General features: G+C 40.5%; 1 protein-coding gene across 6 annotated transcripts in view; it reads right to left on the bottom strand.

Moving 5' to 3' along the window:
* Positions 1-23,445, bottom strand: part of CNOT2 (CCR4-NOT transcription complex subunit 2) — a 56,570-nt gene that overhangs the window by 5,202 nt on the left and 27,923 nt on the right. For 3 of the 6 annotated variants that reach the window (XM_082241124.1, XM_082241123.1, XM_082241122.1), the window contains exons 2-12: positions 17,581-17,703; positions 14,851-14,917; positions 11,015-11,162; positions 10,359-10,541; positions 6,169-6,248; positions 5,036-5,161; positions 3,910-4,034; positions 2,686-2,806; positions 2,409-2,565; positions 428-489; positions 270-319 (exon numbers count right to left, since the gene is read on the bottom strand). In XM_082241124.1, coding sequence (XP_082097250.1) covers positions 270-319; positions 428-489; positions 2,409-2,565; positions 2,686-2,806; positions 3,910-4,034; positions 5,036-5,161; positions 6,169-6,248; positions 10,359-10,541; positions 11,015-11,162; positions 14,851-14,917; positions 17,581-17,691 — 1,230 coding nt within the window. In that variant the 5' untranslated portion in view covers positions 17,692-17,703. The other 3 variants (XM_082241119.1, XM_082241120.1, XM_082241121.1) reach the window with 3 other exon arrangements.

The following is a 23,445-nucleotide window of genomic DNA, read 5'->3' as shown; positions in this document are numbered from 1 at the left end:
GTAGAAAATATCTGGTCTTATCATTTTCTTGTCCTTCACATATTCATAGTCCTTACTACTAATTTGTTTACGTAACAAGTATCTGTTAAAATAGTTTTCCTGAACTGTATTATCCTGGGAGAAGTAAAGAATTTAATCTAGAAATCAAGAATTTAGTCTAGAAATCAAGTTTTTTTGCTGAAATTATAGACAACTCAAAGAAACTTGCATTATGCATTTCAACAGGCAAACTTTTTGTTTATATAAAGGGACAAGACGGTATTGCTCACCTTATCCCTAATGTGAATGTTCGTTAAATATTCAGATGGAACATGGAAGTCTAGATAAAGGAATGAAAAGCGATTTATTTCTGATCCCATGACACTGACTCTCACTTAGGAATTTTAACCATACACACACACCACACACCCACGAACATCCACCCTACCTATATCTTGAGGTCGACAAGGTGAAGAAGCCCAAGGTGATGCAAATTTGGGATAAAGATTTCTGCACAGAAAAAAAAGTGACTGAATTGGTATCAAGATCCACCTTTCTCCCAACATGTGTGTTATTTTTTCACAAAACTACTTTATGCAGACACACAGGCTAAACTTCATACATTATCTAGACAACACAGTAGCCACTGAAACCCTGATTTGGAGTGGCCTGGCTCCACTGCGCAACGGTGATGTATGAAATCGCAAAACATGTGGGCTGCTTGATCTTCTTGGGCACTTCCCATACCAATACTTCATCTCAGGCCTGAGAAGGAGCATACCACTGCTTCTCTTCTCTTGCTGAAGGAACTGCACCATTCCTCAGGTTTCTCATACTCCACAGAGTGGGAAACAACCGTTCAGATACCAGCAGAGCTATGATCTTTCTTTTGAGGTCACATCTTACCCTGTTTTCTGGTGGAATGGAGGGAAAGTAGACGAGAGGAAATTTTCCAGCTGAAACTGTCAATAGGTTCTAAAATTCACCACGTACGGCCTTAAAACCATTACAATTTAACTACCTTCAAGCTTACTCAATTACCTTTCTGCTCTGAACATGGGATGTGGAGAAAGAGCGCACTAGGGAACTTTGCATACACTCACACGCAGCAAAGGAACTGGAAGCAGCAGAGCCCTCACATGCCATTACCAAACATTTTTTATTTTTTGCAAAAGCCCAACACATAACACAAAACCAGAGTCCGGATCAAAGTAGAGGCACAGGTCCAATAAAGAGGGGCATAGCATGAGATTGTGTCGGGGTACCAGATCTTTCTGTTCTCCCACCCCTACCCCAGTCAATCACATGACGCCGTGATGTATTCCCCACCCATCGGTGACAACGTTTTCAAAAGAGGGTGCTGTAGCCACTGATTAGCTGGCTATCAGCAACCTCCTTTGAAAATGTGCTTTCAGCGCCTTCAGCTGATTGGTGCAGGGACTTTGCAGAGACTCCATGTAACTGACCACCAGCTGCTTGTCAGTTAAGAGAGCTCCTCAAGTCTCTGCAAAGGGGGAAAATGTTCCTAAAAATGTAGTGCCAGGAGGTGGGGTGGAGATGTCTATCATGCTCCCTGGGGCAGTCACCCTCCAAAAAAAGAAAACATACATTTAATAAACACTTTCAGCCATTCTCATGCGCCTACTCTACTAATATCACATGTGCATCCTCAGTTGCACACTTTTCTATGGAAAGCTCGATAAATAAAATCCATGGCTATTCCTCACCTAGCAATAAGGGCAGCAAACTATGGTAATGCAAGTAGTCTGGCACATTGTCTGCCGCTCAGACAACAAATAACTCAAGAAAAGCAGGAATTACATAGTCAGTGAAAACAAAGTCTTTCTAGGGTGTGTGTGTGTATTAGAAATGGTAATGATTGTGGCTGTACACCTAATATGACCTATTATATTCTCTTATTAATATTGGTTGGTGCAGTTGGTTGGTTACTGCAGATATTAGAAATTATATTATTATGCTTTATTGTTTTATTATTATTATCAAGGGTTTTTTCCGATCAAGCTGTAGATAAATTTTATGGCTTAAATAAATAATCATTATTATTAATTGCATGCTTTTTCCTTTTGGATACTGCTTTGATATTCTCAAATAAGTGTTATGTAAGTGTTTTAAACTAAAGAATGTGCACAAGAACACACACTATTCACAAATGCAAATCAATATCTTGTTTTGTTTTAATTGATTTGATATGAAGCATTTTTCCAATTCACACTCTTGAAAACAGAAGGAAATGAAAAGAGGATCTTGATTTATTGGAAGCTTGCAGAGCTGAACGCAACATCTTGAATCAAACTTTTTTTTGGGGGGGGGTTGCTTTCCAGTATTAGATTTTCAGTTGATTTTTCAAGGAGGCTAGCTGAAGTCATTAGTTTGAACAACAAATGGTATGGAAACAGAGAACAACTTACTCAGGAGAGTTGAGATTGAGACCTAGAGTTGTCAAGTCACTTCCTAATGCGAGATGTACCATGCCGGGGTCTGTCTCTGCTGCCCTGATGAATGTTAACAAGCCAATCATTCCAAACTGGTCTGTTACCATCCCTTGAGGAATGTTGGTAACCCGACCTAGGCAAACACACCACGAGATTAATCCCAAAATGTCCAGAACCAAAAAACATTTAAAAGCTTTTGTGAGAAAATTTAATGGAAAACAGGGGCAGGAGGAGAGAAAGAGATTGAGCATACCATCAGGTAACACCTGGATCCCTTTTTTCTGCTGGTTATTGTTTTGCGTTGTTGAACTTTTATCTCCAGGAAATTTAGGTCCATCTGCACTAGAAGATGTCTTGCCTGATGTATTCAAATTCTATTCAGAGAAAATGTAGCAAGAAATTTAGCATGAGAAAAGACATAGAAGGACGAGTATACATAAACTGTAACCCACAGAATCCCTTTAGAGGTGTACAGAGATACGTGCTTGTGTACCATTTTTTCTTCACAATGACAACTGTTTCCTTGTGCTGGAGGTTGATCCTGAACCTCCCACGAGCTTTGAGTGCAGCACTGTAAGGGAGGACAACAGCCTTAAAACCATGGGCTCAGAAGATTGGCTGTGTGCATATTCAAGGCGTCCACAGACCAAGCCTTTGGAATAGGGCCTTAAATTAAAGCTGCAGATTCTTTTCCTTTTTTAAGTATTTGTCCAGCTGATTTCACCAGATGTCATTTTTTGCTATGAGGTCTTTGCAAGTCTCCTTTTCGTTCCCCATGTTTTATAGCATCTATATCGGGGCGGAGAACACGAGCAGGCGCTCCTCAATCCCTGCTGGCCATTTTGCTGGCTGGGTGAGGATGCCAACATGTCAATCACCTGGTGTTCTAAGTGCGCTCCCGATTCTTTGAACTCATGGCAGGCTGCGAAGTCGCATGACTGGGAATGCCACGGTGCAACCTATCATGGAAAAGGTTTTCTAGTTACCGCTGATTAGCACCGACTGCAAGCTTTGCTTGCCATGGAACAGTCAGGAGTGTACTTGAAGGCTGAATCTTTGCCTGCCCAGCATAATAAAAGATTTAAGGTGTAGGGCAGGTGGGCATAGTTGGGGGAAATGGCTGGCTTTGCAGGCCAAATTAAGAGCTGTGCTGGTCCTAATCTGGCTTGCAGGCTCCCCACTGCTGATCTGTATAAAGCCGTTCAGTGCCATGAACTGGGAAATTTGAATAGGGCATCATCAATGTGCTCACACCACCCAACTCTATTTCTCCTTTACATAAAATTTAGGAAAGTAGTGGAATGCAAAATTAGTACCACAGTAAATTAGTAGACTCTGAGGGTCCATAAACTGATGCTCAACACTAACAATACAGAAGCTCTGCCAAAGTTCAACCTGTTATGGATGAGGCTAATTTTTCCTAGATCTATGGGTTCAAAATAATTGTTTCTTTTTTAAAAAACCAGGAGACACTTACGGATTTACTGTCATCATTACTCGATGTTGGATCTTTGTAGTTAGAGCCTGGTAAAGCTGGGAAATCTTCATTGTGTATTGAGAAGTCCTGGGTTTGCTCACTTGCTGGTTTTGTTACCATTCCAACTGTGTTGAAGATAAGTGTACCAAATTAGATATTATATTTCTGTGCTGCTATTGATTTTTCTCACTTCCATCAGCAAAATTTTCTACCTCAACAGATAATGAAAGAAGAAATTAAAAAACAGGGAAAAATATGTTCTTTCAATGCAGCAGTTTGCAGAAACTATTATAAATGTAGGTCTATTGAACCAATTCTTCATAAAAGATTTGATTGTCATTTTTAAGTTAACATTCTTACAATTAACAATGTCAAGGTATGGGAGGGGGGCAACAGGGTGTTTAAAAAATAAAACAAACAGCATTTAACACAGTATTATTAAAGAAAACAGTTCTAAATTGCTTGGGCACATTTCCTCATCTTATATCTTCTAACATACTAAGATAATTGGTAACTCAACACGTCATTGCAATGGTTTATGGTGACTAAGTGCAGGAGAAAAACTGCAAGCACTTAGACTGGTAGATCTGCAGATACCCTCTAGACACAATCCTTCAACCCTTATTCACACACAAAAAAATAGGCCAAGCTATTCAAGATGGGAATGTGAAACTGGGCTAAATAGATGAATTCTTGGCTACAACAATGGAAAGTACATCAGAAATAACTGTTTGACTCACATATAGATAAAAAAATACGAAGTAGCAGTTGAAAGTAGAATGGGGAGGCAGTAAGTGAAAACAAGAAAATTTATAGCACAAACGTTCTGGCAATTCTCTTGCTTCCCTTAATTATTCTCAGATTAGGAAATCAAAGTTCTCTCTTGATTTTAGGAACTCTGCCTCTTTTGGGCTTCTGGGTGAGTTGGTATAGAATTGCAGCCTAAATATGTTTTAATTATGTTTCTATTGGAATCTTGCAATTTCCTTTTGCCCAAGAAATGACATTAACTATCGAACAGTGTCAAGTATCAATTTCAACAAACCTGTTTTCAAATATCCATTGTGCCTTGTGATAAAAGCAAACTAGGCTGCCAAAGTACCAGTTTTAAGTGACACACACTCACCATAGGGTGCCCTTCCAGCTAGAGGGTTTATTAGTGGAGTTGGATTCCCACTTCCTTCCCTTCTGTTTCTGTCTGCTAGTGCCGGAAAATCTGAAAGGTCCAGTCCTGTCACATTTTCACTGCCATCTAAAAGTAAATGCAGGCAACTTAAAATTCTTCTCAAAAATTGTCTCCCATAAAAACGACTCTGCAGAGTGAATAATTACTAACTCTCAAGCACCAGGGTGATATTTATATCACTTTCTTGCCCCTACAACAAAAGGAAAGAAATATCCCAAAATGGAGAGATCAAGTTAGAGAGGGTCTCGCACTGAAAATATGACCAGGAGCTTAACGCAAGCTAGTAAAAATAAAATGCTAATTCCTGAATGGACACAGAAAACAATTAAAAGCAAAATTAACAGTCCTAAAACCATGTTGTGGCTATAGCTACCTGGCAAAAAAAGATGGGGGAAAAAACATTACCAACAACATACTGGAACAGGTTCAATATAACAGTGGTTTACCACTGGGACTACAGATGATGCAGCTCTGGCATCACTATATAATTTTAATTTAACTAGCAGTTGTCTAGTGTTAAATTACCCAGTTAATGATCCAACAGTAGTTCAAAACATCCTACATGATAGAGGGTTTAAAGAAGAGAATTATGCCTGATGTCTAGCCAGCAGCATAAGCAGCCGAGTCCCAGGAAAACCAATGGATAGTTGTGTGTCAAATACTACCATCACAATTTATGACATTCCCACTGCAGTGAGAAAGTCCAGTGGCTGGGAATGGGGAGAAGGCCGTCGTTTCAGCATTGTGGTATCTGCTTCCCCTGAGATCCCCAGGGCTCAGCTGGAAGAAGGTTGCAAACCCAGAATAGAAATTTGGTGGAGCTGGGCTATGATTACATGCAAGACATTTAACACACATTATTTAAGTGTCTTTGTAAATAAAATAATTTAGTTTGCCTTTTAATTTATATGACTCAGAACTTAAGTCATTTATAATTTAAGAACTCTGAACATTTATTGAAAAACATCTTGAATGTCTACACAAATGTTGTAATTTTGGGGGGAACCCTAAAATTGTATAAAAAATGTGCTTCCAGCAAAGTCTCTCAAGTGTGCAATTTTAAGTGGGCTTACCTGTTCCATTAAAAATGTTACTTGATAAAGAATTATTCATTCCAAACGCCTGATTCCTGTTCATTCCAAATCCAGACATACTATAAAAAACAAACAAATAAAAGTAGAGTAATGGAACAGATTTAAAATCATCTGGTGGATGAGAGAAAATGATACATGACTAACACCTAACTAACTGTTCTTATGTGTTCTTATATGACTCCCCAACACACACAGCTCCGCAAAACAAACATTAATTTGAACACAATATAATGTTGAGTTTAAAAAGAAAGCTCAAAATTTAAAACAAAAATCATTATTATACTGCTTCAATCTCAAAAATGCTTTGGTCGTCTTTCAGATCTGGATGACTACATTGGCTAAAATAGGTAAAGAGCTAACTGGGTCCTGCTGGAAACCTAAATAGATCCTTACAGGTGTTTTTTAAAGCAGTGCTTCCCAACCGGTGTTCCGCGGCACACTAGTGTGCCGCAAGACGCTGCCTGGTGTGCCGTGGGAGGGAGGCGGGCGAGTCGGGCGGCGAGAGGCGGGGCGGCGGCAGCGAGGAGAGGCCGCCCAGCGCGGGGCTCTCGCCGTCTGCCTGCCTGGCTGCCTGCGTGGCGCTGACGTCACGGGGCTGTAACGGGCGAGCGAGCTCCCTCCCACATCCCATCGCCGGCTCTGCACCAGGCGGTAGAGCTCGGCGAAGTCGCCGCGCTGGAAGGCCAGCAGCGCGCGCGCCTTGGCCAGGCTCTCACCCGCCTGTGCCTCCAGGCACGGCGCCTCGGCGTCGGGCGGCAGCGAGCCCAGGAAGCGGCCCAGCCAGCCGGGGTCGCCCGCCTGCAGCAGCGCCTCGCACACGCACGAGACCTGCTCCGCCGAGAAGCGCGGCGAGCGCGGAGGATCGGGCGCGGCGGAGGCCAGCCCCGCGCTTGGAGAGGACGCAGCAGCCGTCGCCAAACCCGATCCTCCTCCTCCTGCTCCGCCGCCGTCCTCTGGCTCTCGGCTGGGAGGAGCCTGCGGCGACGGGGCGGGCGCCGAAGTTGGCAGAAGTTGGCGCGCCTCCTCGGCAGCGCCTTCATCCTCCTCCTCCTGCCTCTGCTCTCCTCCGGCGGCGGGGGCGCGCCGCCCTCCCCGGCCGGGGGGCTCGGCGGGCTCGCAGGGAAGGAGGCCATGTTCGCGGCGCGCGGGATCGCGGCCCCCCTCGCCCGCCTCCGGCCCGCTCCCCCTGCGCGCTGCCCTAGCCGTGCGGGTCTCCTCCCCCTGCGCCGCCGTCCCCTTTCCACATCCTAGGAGCCGCGGTCCGCCTTCCGCCCCCGGGCCGCGGCGCGGCTCCCAGCCCGGGCTGGCCTCCGCCTCCTGGGACGCGCGCCCACCCCCGCGGCCCCCAAAACTTCGGAGCAACTCTCCAGACGCTTCTCCCCCGCCTCGGTCTCCCTCCTTTCCACTTCTCTTCCCCCCTTCCTTCCTTCCCTCTTTCTTTCTCTTTCTCTCCCACCCGCCTTTCCTTCTATTAACTTTCCTTTCCCCTTCCCATGTAGAACAGTCCCTGCAAAAAAAAGCCTAGCATATTTGGAAGAGGGATGCTAGCCTAACCATTACCTTCTATGCTGTTACTATTTTTTTATTTTTTTTACATAAGTAAAAAGTGACCTTTCCCCATCTGGCATGGTGGTGTGCCTCGAGATTTTTTTCATGAAACAAGTGTGCCTTTGCCCAAAAAAGGTTGGGAAACACTGTTTTAAAGGATCAGGGATTTTAAGTTGACAGCCCTTTGAGCTCTTAAAAGAAGCAATCCTCTGTACAGCTAGGATTCCATGGAATGCTGATAAAGGCAATCCATGTGAAGAGGAACAAAAAACCTAAACCCGCCGATAGAATATAATGGCACACCATTGTATTCAATGCTGGTCAAAATGTTAGAATGAGATTGTTTAAACTTTTCAATGAATATTTAACTTAATAAAAACGTAAGTGGAACCTTGCACCAAAAGAGGTCAAAAAATGAGCATTTTAGCGGGTTCAACGAAGCATCTTTATGCATATCCTACATTTGCTTAAGCAGGGTGTGCATTCCAAGGTTACTTTGTCTTGAACAAATCCTTTCATGGAAAGTGTTAGGACAAGGTGTAAAGTGCAGCTCTGAGGAAATGCAGAAGTAAGCATCCGAGCAAGCTCTCAAAACAACAGAGGAAATTCAAAACCTCCCCAGGAAGTAGAGATCACGTATAATACTGAAAACAATCAGTATATGGTAAAAAGAGAAAGAAAAAAAGGGCTCTTAGTTGTTTCAGATTTGAAACATACTCATAAAAGTATGAAACTATTTTAATACTCAGTCTCTCTTCCTGTTTCTCCCTTTCACCAGCTGTTTGGTGTGTTTTTTTCTATTTAGCCACTTCTTCATTTATACTTCAAGCGGTCAGTCCACCTGACTTTGGGGGTGAGTGCAGAGAAAGAACAGCCATGAGTATAAGATGAAGGCTATTAATGTGTTCTCCGTAATTTATTAATGCAACAATAAGCTTGTTTTAGTATGTTATTTGGAAATGGGTATCTGACGGTCAGATTCAAGATTCTTCAAGTGAAAAGAATGGAACTGCTAATGAATTATCAGTCGCATTCTAACTGACACACTTGCCTTCCATTTTTAAAAATGCATTGTTTGGCATAATTGGTATTGTTCACTGTCAGAAAACTGGAATGATGGTTGAACAGGTTTCTGTTTTAACAGTTCTTATTTAAAATAAACACACTGCAGGAGCATATACAGTTCTTTGTTAGCCATTGCCCTAGTAGTTTATGCCTTGGTACAATTTATGTCTAACACTCATATTCTTAAAGCACAGTAATACCAATATTGCACCTTTTCCAGGCTAAAAATGTTCAAAAAATGGATATTACATTGACCAACACACCCAGCGAGTGAAAAGATTTCTCTATGAAACAACTGCACAAACACAGAAGTCTTCACTGTACAAAAATTGTTGAGAACTGAAACCAGTTAATAATTTAAGAGGTTTTAAAAGAAACCTTGGCTAAATTTGATAAAGTACTGATATGACCTCCCTTAGATATGGGAACTTGCTTATTAGCAATTGTATTTATTTCCTTATATGAAGATCTACATTACCTATACTGCAACTTAAATACTAAATATATAACATTATTTTACTTCCTATTACCACTTTCGAATTATTCGGTCTGGAATTATAAATACATGATACCAGTATACTAAATGTCATTTTTGGTCTACAAGCATCCAAGACTGAATCTCAGCAGGTTAACATGACTAGAAGGTGTTCCGTTTCAAGTTTGCTTTCTTTTTCTAGTCCTTTTACAAAAGCTTGGATCAGGAAGAGTAGATGATAAGCACTATCTCAGGCACAGGCAAACTCGGCCCTCCAGATGTTTTGGGATTACAGCTCCCATCATCCCTGACCACTGGTCCTGTTAGCTAGGGATGATGGGAGTTGTAGTCCCAAAACATCTGGAGGGCTGAGTTTGCTTATGCCTGCACTATCTTATCTAGAGAAGCCAGTTATATTTATGTAAGGGCTTGATCTGTTTCAGAGGTGCTGTTCTGGGTGGAAGGAAGGGCAGCTTGTGGAACATGGGTTTATGCCAGAAGAAGAGAAGCTCCATTACATACATGAAGTTCATGTATTCATATCGCTCCTTGAGCTGGGAAAGTTGACACATTTAACACAAAGCTTGGCAATACGAGCTAACTAATCCTAATGCATCGCAAGTCGGCTTTGGCTGCTGTTCCCACTTGACCAGTAAGACACCCATGCTCACAATGGCTCTTCCTCATCCTCTCTTGTCCCTCATGCACCCTCAACCTCAGCTGGAGGGTGGGGAGTTGGCAACACACTGGAGCAGATCTTGGCTGGGGTGGGGGAAAGTCCTGCTGTGCCAATGGAACACCACTGGTGTAGCATTCAATACAATCCTAAATCATTATGTTTTGATACATTTGATTAAAAAAAGTTTTGATTTTAGTTTGCAGGGCTGCAAAAACTGGTGAAAGCATTTCAAAAGAAACCCAGCCAGATGGGCGGGGTATAAAAATATTAATAATAATAATAATACCCATTCACTTTCCCACAAAAATTGACCTAATTTAACTCATAACCCAGCTTTGAAAATTCAAATCATTTGCTTAGCTCATAGCAGCAAATTGGTTCCTAATACTGAATCTGCCTTACCTGTTCACAGTAAAAGGTTGTCGAGAGGGTTGTTGCTTTGGCATACAGATTATGCTGGGTGAGCTTCGATTAGGGCTGCCTAATCCCGAACTACTCATGCTGTTTGTCCTGCTGGGAATTCCGATGCCCTGACCGACCTGGGAGTGGTTCATCATATTCCTAGGATTCATAGGCAATATACCCCTGGAAAAGAAGATCCAACAGATACAATGATGTTCAGCAGAATATCGTTATTTTGAAGCAGTCAAAGCAAACCATTCTTTTCAGAATTGCATCTAAACAAACTGGCTATTAGAAACATACGCATATAAAGAGCTGCCTGTATTGTCTACCTTGACTGGCAGTGGCTCCCAAAGTTTTTCCCTAGCTCGGTTAGTTTCAGATTTTTTAAAAAGGGTGAGCAATATTAGGACATTTCATATATATAGTGTCTTATTTTAACAAGCTGCACAGCAGAATGTGAGTATTATTTTCCAAAGGCTGGGATCAATATTGCATTACAAGCTTTCCTCCAGTACCCTCAAAACACAAGCCATAATCTAGAAAATTAAAACATTGTTCTTTTTAATGTATGTGCACTGCAAAATAATTTAAAGTAAAAACATATGCTACATATTTTAGGAACCCCTGCAGAAATAAGTGCTGTCAATAAATACCTGCTTGGAGATGGAGGCGTGTGAAGTGACATTGTTGGTACCCCTGTTGTTGGCGTTACGTGGCTCGGTAACTGAGTGCCTTGCGATAAGCTGCGATTTAACTGAGGGGTATTGTTGCTCATTCCCCTCATTGGAAGGCCTAGTGCACCTATTGGAAAAAAGTCAGAGGAGTGGCAATGTAGAAAATTAAGGAAGACAAGTATGGTTTTCGCAAAAATGGGTATTCATTCTGATTTGACAGCCAAATGTGCTGGGTAGTTTTTTAAAAAACAAAAATGCACAATAGGCTATCTTTTTATGAAATCAGTTCTAAATTCAGTGGGTGCAGTTTCCAAACTCTTTTTTTTTTTTTGTTGGGTAAAGGGAACTTCGTTTTGGAGATAAATTACTTACATATATATTAATATAAAGTTTCGCCTGAAATGTTAATGTGTTTGATTGACAAAACCTTTTTTTTAAAGTGAGATTTTCAAGCAGCAGCTATGTTTTTAGAACTTATTTTTAATTTGAAGGGCACCATAAGCCTCCTAAGCAAATATTGGCTCCAAACAAATTTCACTAACAGAAACTCTTCCATTTGCTTTAAAACATCCAGATTTTTAAAAAGTGTATACCAGAAGTCTTCATTTCCAGTATTTCTTGGTGGACTGTAATGTGGACACTGATTTTAAGCTCCATTGGCTTTGTTCAGGCTGTGTTAATTATGACAGGAACAAACCTAGTGTCTCCCCAGACTTGTATGTTTCCTCTCCCACTGCAGCGCCATGAAATCAGAAGCTGTTGCTTCCCATTTAGATTAAGGAGATTAGCATTTCATCTGAATCCTAAAAAACAGTTAATCTTAACTATGATTTATTGGGGGCGGGGACTCAGCTTCATAAACTACTGTTTGAAGTTACCCACAGTCTGTTTGAAACAAAGCAAGGTTAACCAGAATTTGCTGGGTTCAGGTGACAAGTGGCAGTTAATCAAAAAGAGACCTGACCACTTCACAGCTATGCAAGAAGAATGAATGCCAAAGGAAACTAGGCATCGAAACAGAGTCACTAAGTGCCTATGATTGAAATCCTTCACCAGCTCACCAGACAATGGCTGGTTTTCACATTATAGTTATAGAACCACAGAACTGTGCAGGCTTCTGGAAAGGAGCTCAAAGTGTCTTCGCTCCTCCCTCTTGTTTTCATTCTCTCTTCCTTCCTTTTAAAAAACCCTTATGCCAAATTAAATCAGGGCTTATTGTGTCATTCGAACCCAAGGTCATGTATAAGCTCTCTCCTTGCTAACTACAAACTGCAGTCAAGGTTCATTCTCCTCTTTTGCAACACATCTGTGAATATGGACACAATGAGTATGTTATGAAGTTTTATTTGAGGTCTAGACCATCTGAAGTATCACAAACTTCTGCAGAGAAGTTTCTATATTCCGAAAACCAAGCCACCTAAAGGTATAACAAAAAAGACTATATACCTATATGTTAAACAGGGATATATATAGGCTTTTGTTTTACCCAACTTTGTTGATATACAAGCCCCCACCTTTAAACTCATTTGTCCTTGTTAAAGGTAATGTATTAAATATTCAAGTGGCAAACCTACTGATTTGCCATTGATCCATTGCATGTGACACATTTGTTTGAAAATATAGAAACATTTTTTCATGTGCAGTATGCAAACTGGGACTACTCAAATTAAAAAAAGAGCAAGAAGGAAGATCAGAATGGAAAAAATATGTACTGTCATCAGTTTTACAACACTCTACGTGTTGTGAAAGAAGCTGTTAATATTGGTTTGCCTAAGAGCAATCAACAGTTCTTTTACATGCATCAGTTGGTATGTATTTATTTTGGAGTGGCTTATAAATTGTTTTAATCTTCATCGTCATAAAATATATTTAACTGATTCCTAAGTGTCTGCATAACTTGGAATTTTGAATATGGTAAGTACTGTTTATCTCAACATGCTGTGGCTCTTTTTAGGGTCTGCTGATGGGTTTGATTTCATTTTGGGCTATTGCTGTAAATCACGGTTTCAGAGATAGATCTGCATAATATTAAAAAGCACTTGGAAAAGGAGAAGGCATGCCCTTGGTACAACTTTTCACTTTCCATTTTCAGTCAACAAAGAAATAGGCTTCTTAAAGAGTAGACTATATTTACATTGCAATACCTTCTATATTATTAGTTTTAAAAATAAGTGGAAAATCAAAGTGAAAACCACACCCTGGAACATTCATTATGCCCAAGAAATAATGTTTAAGTCATTACTTTCAAAATTCTGCACTATTTATATTAATGTTGAAAATGCTGATTAATTGGTACAATATTAAAGTCAATTAAAAAGGAGTGCATATGTGTCTTTTGTTTTGCCACGGGGAGCTCTAGCAAAGATCTTAAAAGGTTTGCACCTAGCCATTTCCCTGAATGAGCATTGCCAATATCCCTGACAGCAGAGACCCATTCATTCATGTGAGTCTGGCTCCTCAGGCCTCCAACAGTTTGGGCTAGGGCTGTGATTAGCCTTTGTTCTGCACTGGGAACTGTGGCTTCATGTGCCAAAACCAACATTACCACCTGAATTGTCTAGCCAGGCTTCCTACTGTTTGCTACTCCTGCTTGCTCTTCACAGGGAAAATTTGTGCCACAAATACCACCATGCCTTCCTGCTCATGAATATGGGTATGGAGAGAAACAAAACATCAGGCTATCAAAATGATTGGCTTTTTAAAAAAAAATGTGGAATCCTAAAACACTTTAGTTGTGAGGAATTAGATGTTATTAATCATGAGAGCAATTCTGTCTATATTATATCTTAACTGGCTAATATGAAGCGGGGAAGTATTAGCACATTGTTGCACCACGGGGAGAATTTCTTGTGGGCAGTTAAGAGATTTTTACATTTGCCTGCTGAAATGAAGATAAATTCCTAGACAGTCTTGTAAGGCAAAGGAGTTGCTTTTGTCTACTTTCACTTTTAATTCCTGTTGGCAGTTTATCCAGACTTGGAAATAATCCTGACCTACTGAATTATTTCCAGATATCCGCTAAACTAATAAATTCAGCCCAGCTGTTTTTCATTTTAGAGTCAAGGAGAGGTTGCCCACCCCAAAAGTCATGAAAAATCAGCTGTACTTAATAGCTATATAACCTGATTTGCACTTCACATCAAACCATAGTTAAAACAGACTATTGTTTAATGTGATCGAGCAATGTGCTTGTTGTACAGTGCTGAAATTGCAAGCACTTCCTTCTTCTCTCACTCTTGCCACACTGCCAGGAAGCAAGTCGTAGTATGGTCCTGTATGTTTCTGAAACAAACCACATGATTCTGTTTCCTCCCAACAAACCACAAGTGGTAAGCCAAGCTGGTTTCTGATCATGGTTTGTTCACAGAGAAATAAACCACGAGGCCAGGTTCAGATAATATAAGCTAAATGCCCTATTTCCAGGCAAGACAGCAGCAACAAGAATGGAAAAGATGCAATTTCAGCAGCATGAACCAGGACTATGCTTGTTCACATTAAACCATAGTTTATTTTAACTATGGTTTAATGTGGTGTGTGAACTAGGCCTATGAGAGAAAAAATCCACTGCCCCATTGAGGATATTCATCCTCTTATAACCTAGGAAAACCTCCCTATTAGACAGAAGGTAGGCCACTAGAAATGTATTTTGCACTCCGTTGACTTTTCAGGGGTAGGTTAAAAAAAACAAGATTCTAAAGATAGACTGAAATCACAGTGGTAGGCAAAGAAAAGGCAACATTAAGCCATTTTGCATGTTTGCAAAACAACTTATACAAGCCTGTACATTCACATATAACTTAGAATAGAATACTTACTTTGATGCCCGTATAAACTTGCCCCAAACTGAGACAGCTGACCTGATGTTGAAGGTGATGCCAGCATCTAAAATGGTAAACAAAGAGTCGGTCAAGGATAGGATAATAAAGTATTTCAACAATATTAAACTCTTTAAGAAAATTAATGAAGGCAGTTGTGAAATCATCTACTGCAGGCACGTTTTAACTGCAATTCATGTGTTTGGGGCAAGCATGTGAAGGGAGCTAAAGGCAGTGTGGGACGCAGGTGGCGCTGTGGGTTAAACCACAGAGCCTAGGGCTTGCTGATCAGAAGGTCGGTGGTTCAAAGACGGGGTGAGCTCCTGTTGCCCGCTCCCTGCTCCTGCCAATCTAGCAGTTCGAAAGCACGTCAAAGTGCAAGAAGATAAATAGGTACCACTCCGGCGGGAAGGTAAACGCGTTTTCGTGCGCTGCTCTGGTTCGCCAGAAGCGGCTTAGTCATGCTGGCCACATAACCCGGAAGCTGTACGCCGGCTCCCTCAGCCAATAAAGCAAGATGAGCACCACAACCTCAGAGTACGCCACGACTGGACCTAATGGTCAGGGGTCCCTTTACCTTTACTAAAGGCAGTGTGCAGAGAAGGCCCTGCTCCCAACCTCCCAGTGAACTCTAGCACCCTTCGAACTTTCTTTGTGTGTTGGGTGCATAGGTCTGAGGTGGAGTTCTAAGCGTGCTCATATGAAGATGTGTAAATGTAATAACGCAGGGTTCTTGGCTAAGAAGAGGCTTCTAAGCATGTTCAGCTTAGAAGCGCCCTTCTTTTGATCTTGCATTAAACACCATAAGTTTGGAAACAGAACCAGCAGTCACTGGGAGTGCAGCCCTGTGTGCATGTGCCCTCCCCACTTTATATCCACAAGCTTTTGCCTAAATAGGACTATTGTTAGTTACATTTTGCTATACGGAGCTGCGTACAAGGACTCAGTTTTAGTAAACTGAGATTAGGAAGGTTCTCTAAGCTAGTGAACACCACTAACAGAACAGATAATGGAACGTGCAGGAAGTATCTGAAGTTGTATACAAGCCCCTCTCCTACAAAATATGCTCTAAAAGATGGAGGTTGAGAAAGGCTGAGAAGCTCCCAAGGCACCACAGGGAGTTGCAGGAGGAAGGGGGAGGTTGGAAAGCTCCAAAAACACAGATGGAAATAGGAATAGTTAGATGAGAAATAGTACCAAAAGAGGAAAAAATACTAATAAACTATTCAGGCTCTAATTCAAACTCATCACATTTAATAAAACAATTTGACATGAAAGGGGGGAAATTTCTCAATGTGACACTCAGAATGCAAGGCTATCCATGATTTAGTAATACTCTCGATTCACCATAAATTTCTAACATCCAAAATTATTATTCAAAACTCACAGAGAAAAATGGTTCTATTACATATGTGCAGTAATATGCACACATTTTGACTTGTTATCAGCACAATAAACCTAACAGAGATTATCTGACTCACTAAGTATCACTGACCTAGTTCTCAGTCTGAGCTGTTTCGCTCCTGTACATAAAGCATCTCTCTACATAGATAACTGTATGGCAGAGTGTTCTAGTTTAGCTTTCCAGATTTATTTATTTCTTCAAAACAGAGGGGTATTTCAGTCATATGAACTTTCTTCCACCTGTAGTCTGAAGTGGCTTGCCACCTCACTGAAAACTAGCCCACTGAGAACTTTGTCACCAGTAGGCAGGTCACCACGAAGTAATTAAGCAGAAAAGCTTTTTGGAAATTGGAAAAGTGATTTTATTTTTCCTCTCTCAGGCCACTGATGTATAAGAAATGCCTCAAGAATGTTTGAAGCATGGGGAATAGGACAAAGAACCCGGGGGAGGGGGGAGAGAGACTGGATGGACTTCTTATCAAGGATGATCAACCACACAGCCATATGCCAATGAAAAGCTCCATGAGCATAAATAGCATTTCTATCTCTCTGAAAAACTGAACACTGGAATGTTTGGAGTGATCCCTAGTTTGCATTTAGTGCAAAAGAGCCACTGGACTATGAATAGGTGCATTATAAAAGCTTTCAGGAATGACTGGAGGCAAAATGGGGCCTCCATATTTACAGGCAGCAGAGCAATAAACTTCATATTCTGAATAACTGGAGAAGATCATTTCCTTCATGTCCTGTGTGATAGCTTCACAAGGCACTCAGGTCTGGCACAAGACCAACCTACCCATTTTATAGTTCCTAGTTAGCTGAAGGGCATGCATTGCCACAGGTCTGTGTGACACAAACATGGAGCTTGCAAACACCATGTGTGCACCTAAACATGATATCAAATATTTTCCAGTTGTTTATTCAAGAGATTTTGCCTACTGTGCCTGCTTTTGTTGTGTTTTCTTTCATATTACTATTTTATTGTGAATTTTAATCTGCAAAAGCTCCCTTGAGTAATACATACATATCGGAAAGTTGGAGCAAAAATGCTTACATAAATAAATAAGGTGGTGCCTAGAAATGTGATTATAGCACTAAATATGTTAAATGCTAGCCACGAATGCCAATTTTTCCAGTTAATGGTTAGATCTACACTTGAGGACTTGAGCTTTCCAATCTATCGCAAGTGTGAACACTTATGCACATTCTGTGCAGCATGTATGGTAATTCAAGCCAATTAACTCTGGTATCCCTGATTACAAAATCATGTAGTTTTAACCAGTTTAAAAAATGGGAAAAAATAAGTTAATGTTAATAAAAACTTACATCTTTTTCTGATCGATGTGGGAACATCGAAGGCTGGCCGTAGTACATGTTTTCATCGTGGTAGTCACTGTCGACTCCCTCTACAAACTTCTTTCTTGAAGCACCAAACATGCTGTTTGTCACCTGCATTATAAGAATATGGCATTAATCTCTGGAACAAAAGTAAAGCAATTCCTGAATTTAATGATGCTTAAAAACACACATACATACTCCAGTTCTAACAATTTGCTAAACTATGGTTTACTGTAATACACCTCTACCACAGGCAAGAGGAAGCATTTGCTTCTATTTGTTTGTTGAAAACCAAAGTTACTCATTATATTTGAATCTCTCATTTGGGGAATGAACCGAACTTAAACCAGGATTTGTTTCCCTAAACCACAGTTGAAGTTAACCACATTTCTGGGTTTGGCTAAAATGATCACCAGTTAGCTGAAAACAGAAATGAAAGTTTCCAATCTTCTTGTGGCTGTGACAAAGAAGGGAGCAGAAGCATCGAAGCCATAGTTTAGTGTTACATATCTGAACCTAATCATACTCATTCTTATGTAGCAGCTCCAGCTCCACAAAACAAAACGTGTTAAACCCAGCACAATGTATAGCTTCTCTCAAACCAAAATTCTACAGTGCCAAACAGCAAACCAGTTCCCTAGCTATTGATGGTTAAGTTTGATCTATACATGCCTACTCAGAAGTTCAATGGGAGTTACTCCCAAGTGGATATAGGACTGCAGTCTACACCACTCATTTGTACACACTACTATTAAATAATCAATTGCCTTGTGTTCCTAAAAATGCACAAATTAATTTACTACTTGTATGTCCTCACAATAACACCATGAAGTAGGCAACTATTATACCTACTTTGTTAATGGGCAGTGGAAGCTAAGAAATGCATACAATACAAATCTCTGCTTAGTCGTAACATTCTTAATTCTTTACCAACAGGGATGTGTGTTTGGAGTACTGTAGCAATGAAGGGCCCAGACAGTGATAAAACAAAGTCATATATGATGATGTCCTCCTTAGGCCAGCTTCTTTTATATCCAGCCACTAATGTTCAGTGAAAGTTATTGCGCGCGCGCTCTCGCGCTCTCTCTCTCACCCTTTACAGATTAAAAGCAATTTCCATACATTAGGAACACAGACTGTATTATTTATATCTTGGTATATATGTTTGGTATATGAAAAGAACAGTTTAGTCAGACAATAAGACGAAATTGAAGTTACTTTTTATTTTGTTTGTTACAAACTGAGCTACAAACTGCTGAACTGTAAGGAACCTGAGCTATAAGGAACCTCTTTGGTTCTGCTAGTTTATGAGGAGCAGGCAAAAACCGATAAAAACAGAAGAAACAAAACAACATTAGTAAAACAAAGAAAATTATTATGTATCCTACAGTACTTCACAGTGTCAAGCAGACATAAAACACTTATTTCCATAAAAACAGCAGAGAAAAGGTGGGGACTAGGCAACAAAGACTCAATAAATATACCGTACAGGTAAGTTAAGTACACTTTCAGCTCTTTTTTGTTGCCCTGTACTATGCTCCAGTCCTTTGAGGCCCAGTGAAGGACAGAAACAGATGCACCAACTATGCCAACAAGAGGCACTGAAACCTTCCTTCCTCCTGTGACAATGGCAGTGCCCCTAGAGGCACAAATGCATCTTGCTCTTAAGGTTGATAGTAGTAGTCTCTGTTTACAACTCAGGGCTTGTTTGTCCTCAGTGCACAAGAGCTGCAATGATCTGACACTATACATAGTCTTACAGAAAGCCTTTGTGTTACATAGCTTTTAGAAATCATTTCAGGGGAATAAATATATGAACACCTTGGCTTAAACATTTTTTTCCCATCATTCTAAAAGAAAATATTCCATAATCCATTTCCCCCCCTGAAAACAAACAAGAAAGCCTTTTGGGGGGTGAGCAGGATGGAATCCACAGTTCCCCCTTCACTCCTCTAATTTTTATTTCACACAAAAGTAAATTCCAGGTTTTCCCAATACACTTAGGTAGCTCTCTCACTTCACAACTGGCTCACAAATCACCTACAAAATGGAATGCAGTATTTAACAGGCTAAGGGGATTATCTCCTCTTTTACTCTAGCTGAGCAAAGTGATGATGAGCTGAGAAATTGTTGGTGGCAGCTGCTGCTCCTAGCAAGGGTGAAGAAGAGTAGAGTCAACCAAGGTAATCTTGCATGCTGTGAAGCCAGAAAGAATGTTATTTGCCAACTTACTCCCTTCTCATTATAACACTACCCTACCCTACTATTACTACCATTGCATTGCCCTCACTAAAGAAAAAAAGGGGGGAGGCAGAATTGCTTTGTAGTTATCAATACTTGCACTTAAAGTTACAAACTGCCAGCAGAAAGACATAAATCAGTACCCATAGCAGATTTAAGTTTGATCTTGTTCCTCAGAAAAGTTTGCGCTGTACCTTTGGTGCAGGGAGTAAGGAGGCCCAAGCAAGCCTCACCTGCAATATATTGCCAGGTGAAGGCACCATCATGCTCTGCCCCTCAAACCGGTTCTGAGCGACGTATCGATACATCACCCAGGCCTGGATAGCTCAGTTGGTTAGAGTGTGGTGCTAATAATGCCAAGACTGCAAGTTTGATTCCCATATTGGGCAGCTGCATAGTCCCGCATTGCAAGGGGTTGGACTAAGATGATCCTCAGGGTCCCTTCCAACTCTATGATCCGATAATGCCAAGGTTGCCTAGTAAACATAAGGAACTTTCATGGGATGTTTCCCCATTTGCACATCAACTATAGAGACAATGATAGTCCACCCATCTCCTGAGCAGAGTTGCCATATTTAGCCAAAGGAAAATATAATTTCCTCCTTTTTGGAGCAGGGAGTGGAGCAATAATAGCATTGTCATTTCGCACATGTTACGCTAATGCTTGCTCTCTTTGAAGAATCTTCCATTAGGCATGATTTTTACCTTCCTAGTCTCAGTCTCAAAGATCAAAGCACTTTCTTTCTCCAGTGATAATTAGTTCTAGCCTCCTAGTTTTCCTATACTGTATTCTTCTATGGCTGTTTTTAAAGGATTTAAATTGTAAGATTTTCTTAAATTCAAAGAACTATAAATCTTTACTCATTCCACCAAAACTAAGAAATTGTGGTAATTCCTCACCCATACTCCATCTACCGATGGCTACTTCTTAACAAGCACAGCTTTTGAAATAGGTATTATTAGCAATAACTTATACTGGAGTCTATTCACAAGTATAAACGAGATATATGAACCTACTTCTGGAATTCTTGGAAAAACTAGGTCTGTACCACAAGCCAGTGTGGTTTAGGCACTCTCATCATTTTTATTTTCATCACGAGAATTGCCTCCATGTGCACTCCCACAAGGGAAGAAAGAGTGAAACCTGAAGCATCTCTAAGTGGCAAGGGAAAACATTAACTTGAGTACCCTTCCCCAGCCAAGACAAGGGATTTGCATTCCCTAGTATAGGCATACAAATAGCCACATGGCTGTGGTAACAGCAGCTAAGAGAAAGATGTTGTCATAATGGGGTAGTTAGTATATGATCTGTTCAACAGTAGTTTACATCTTGTCTGAGAAGTAATAAAAGGGCAGAACAGATTTTGTAAGAATAACAAGCTCTTTAAGGGAAGGCAAAAATCATATTCAGATTTTAGATATCTAGTGTTTAAGGTTACAAACTGTAAGACTCCTCTTTGAAGATATTTAATTCAAATCATGTCTGATTAATTATAGATTGGAGCTGGGAGGGCGGGCGGGAATTCTGTACGTTTCCTCCAAACAGCTTAACATTTGCTTCTGACACCAAACAATTTGGCATTCTTGCTCTCCCTCAAGTTTGCTCAGGGTACTGTCCTTAGTACATGATGCAGACGCTTAGGAATTTGAAATATTTTTCCTCCGAGGGAGAGTCTTCTCATCAAAACTTTGCTCTCTTATGCTTATAAAAGGGAGGTCTACCACCTACAACTCTCTGGAGACATTTTCCTGAATAACTCTTTAATCAAAGATATTAGGACATAGCTTTAAAATATTCCAATAGTGGTGGCATACGGTGTACCACTTCCGAAAGAGATCAAAGGAGATATGCAGGTACATATGGAAGCGATTTCCCTCAAGTTTGCAGAACTCATGAGGTTTTGAACTTGCTGGGATTCAATGCAGCTCTGTGGCAATCATTCCAGCACAACAAGCTTTTCAACTTGCCAGATGGAACATCTCCACCCCCCCTCCTGTTCGCATATTGTCCTTCTGGTTCTCCCAGCCCCACCAGAGCCCAATTTGGGTAATACACAGGGGACGGGGAAGGGAGAAATCCCTGCTGCCCTAGCAAAAGTCTTCACTGAATCCTGCTCTAAGTCTTCAATCCTATGCATGCTTATCAGGAAGTAAGCAAGCACAGTGGGATTTACTCCTGTGTAAACAATACATAGGACTGTTAAGGTCAAGAGGGTTCTTAAGGCTGAACAGGTTTTCCATTACAATATGTTAGCACAAATACCAGACAGTATCCCAATCTCAAAGAAGGAACACATGTGCATCAATCAGAGCTTCGTGTGGAAAGCCCCTTCCAAAAATCTTAAAATCCAGCTGTTCAACTGCTTGGCTGGAACAGGATGGAAAAGCAAGGAACTGAAAACAATTGCCTACTCCTACTTCCAAACAGCTGAGCAGTGCTTTTCCCTGAAGAGTTATGTGAATGCAGTCTCAAATGTTGGATCAGTGAGAGGAACTGAATAAACACTTTAATATTAAGGTTCAAATAAATACATTGAATAAACATACCTTTTAACAAAAGGCCCAATGGGCACTCAAGGTGGCTTTAAAAATGCCAATGACAAAACCACTAAAATAATGTACAAAAATGTACACAGGGTACACTTCAGTTATGACTAAGTAAAACGGTAATTCAACCACAACAAAGTGTTACCAACTCAGTTTAAAAGGAGCAATTTGCCTTATTAGACCTATAATATTGGAAGCAAACTTCCCATTTGGGCATTTCCCCCCTCCCAAGTATTCCAAAATGTTTTCTCAAGAAAAACACTCACCTTACAAACCCTCCACAATACTGAATTGCCATTATATGCAAAGTTCAACAAAAAATAAATTAAAATAAAAGATTGCAAAATTGCCTACAAACATCCAGGTTACTTTTCTATCCGGGACTGGATCAAATATTTATCAGTGAAGAACTTTATTTATTATCTGTTTACAAATATTACTAGAAAATCTTTCCTAGAAAACCTAACACACACTAAGAAAATATCTACCTACCTAAAAACTGTACTTTTGCCCATTAACTTTTTTGTGTCTGTTGAAGCAAGCAAGCTTTGATGGACACTTCCTGTAAATGAAGTAGATTAAGTTATTAGAAAAGTTGAGGGAATCAACAACTTTAGCAAACACAACAGGTTTTATTTCACTATAAAATGAAAAATCATATTGTAAAGTCAAAGGCTAATTTATATGTTACTTACAGAACTGAAAGGATCTTCAAAAGCATTGACCTTGCCATTATGAAATGTGGTACAACATAAACAATATATGAATTATTTAACGGCAAGGTATTATTGCCAATGTTAATTAATGTTTTACAGGATTAAAAAAGGGATATCAAAAATTAGCTACAAGTCTTCTACTTATATGCTTCTTATTTACTTACTGGGAACATACCAAATACATTGACCAGGTCAAGGGTCCACCGAGTCCAGAACACTGTCTCCAACAGTATCCCACCAAGTGCCAATACAAATCTCAAGCATGGGCATGGATGGAGGTGGTATTCTGGGTTTGTTTTTGTTTTTTAGTGTGCCAAATGGTAACCAAAACAACAACCACCCAGCCACT

The sequence above is a fragment of the Podarcis vaucheri genome, assembly GCF_965113315.1.
Source record: "Podarcis vaucheri genome assembly, chromosome: 10".
NCBI classification, from domain to species: domain Eukaryota; kingdom Metazoa; phylum Chordata; class Lepidosauria; order Squamata; family Lacertidae; genus Podarcis; species Podarcis vaucheri.
The sequence above is the reverse complement of the archived record's forward strand: the minus strand, read 5'-3'. Positions and strand labels throughout refer to the sequence as shown.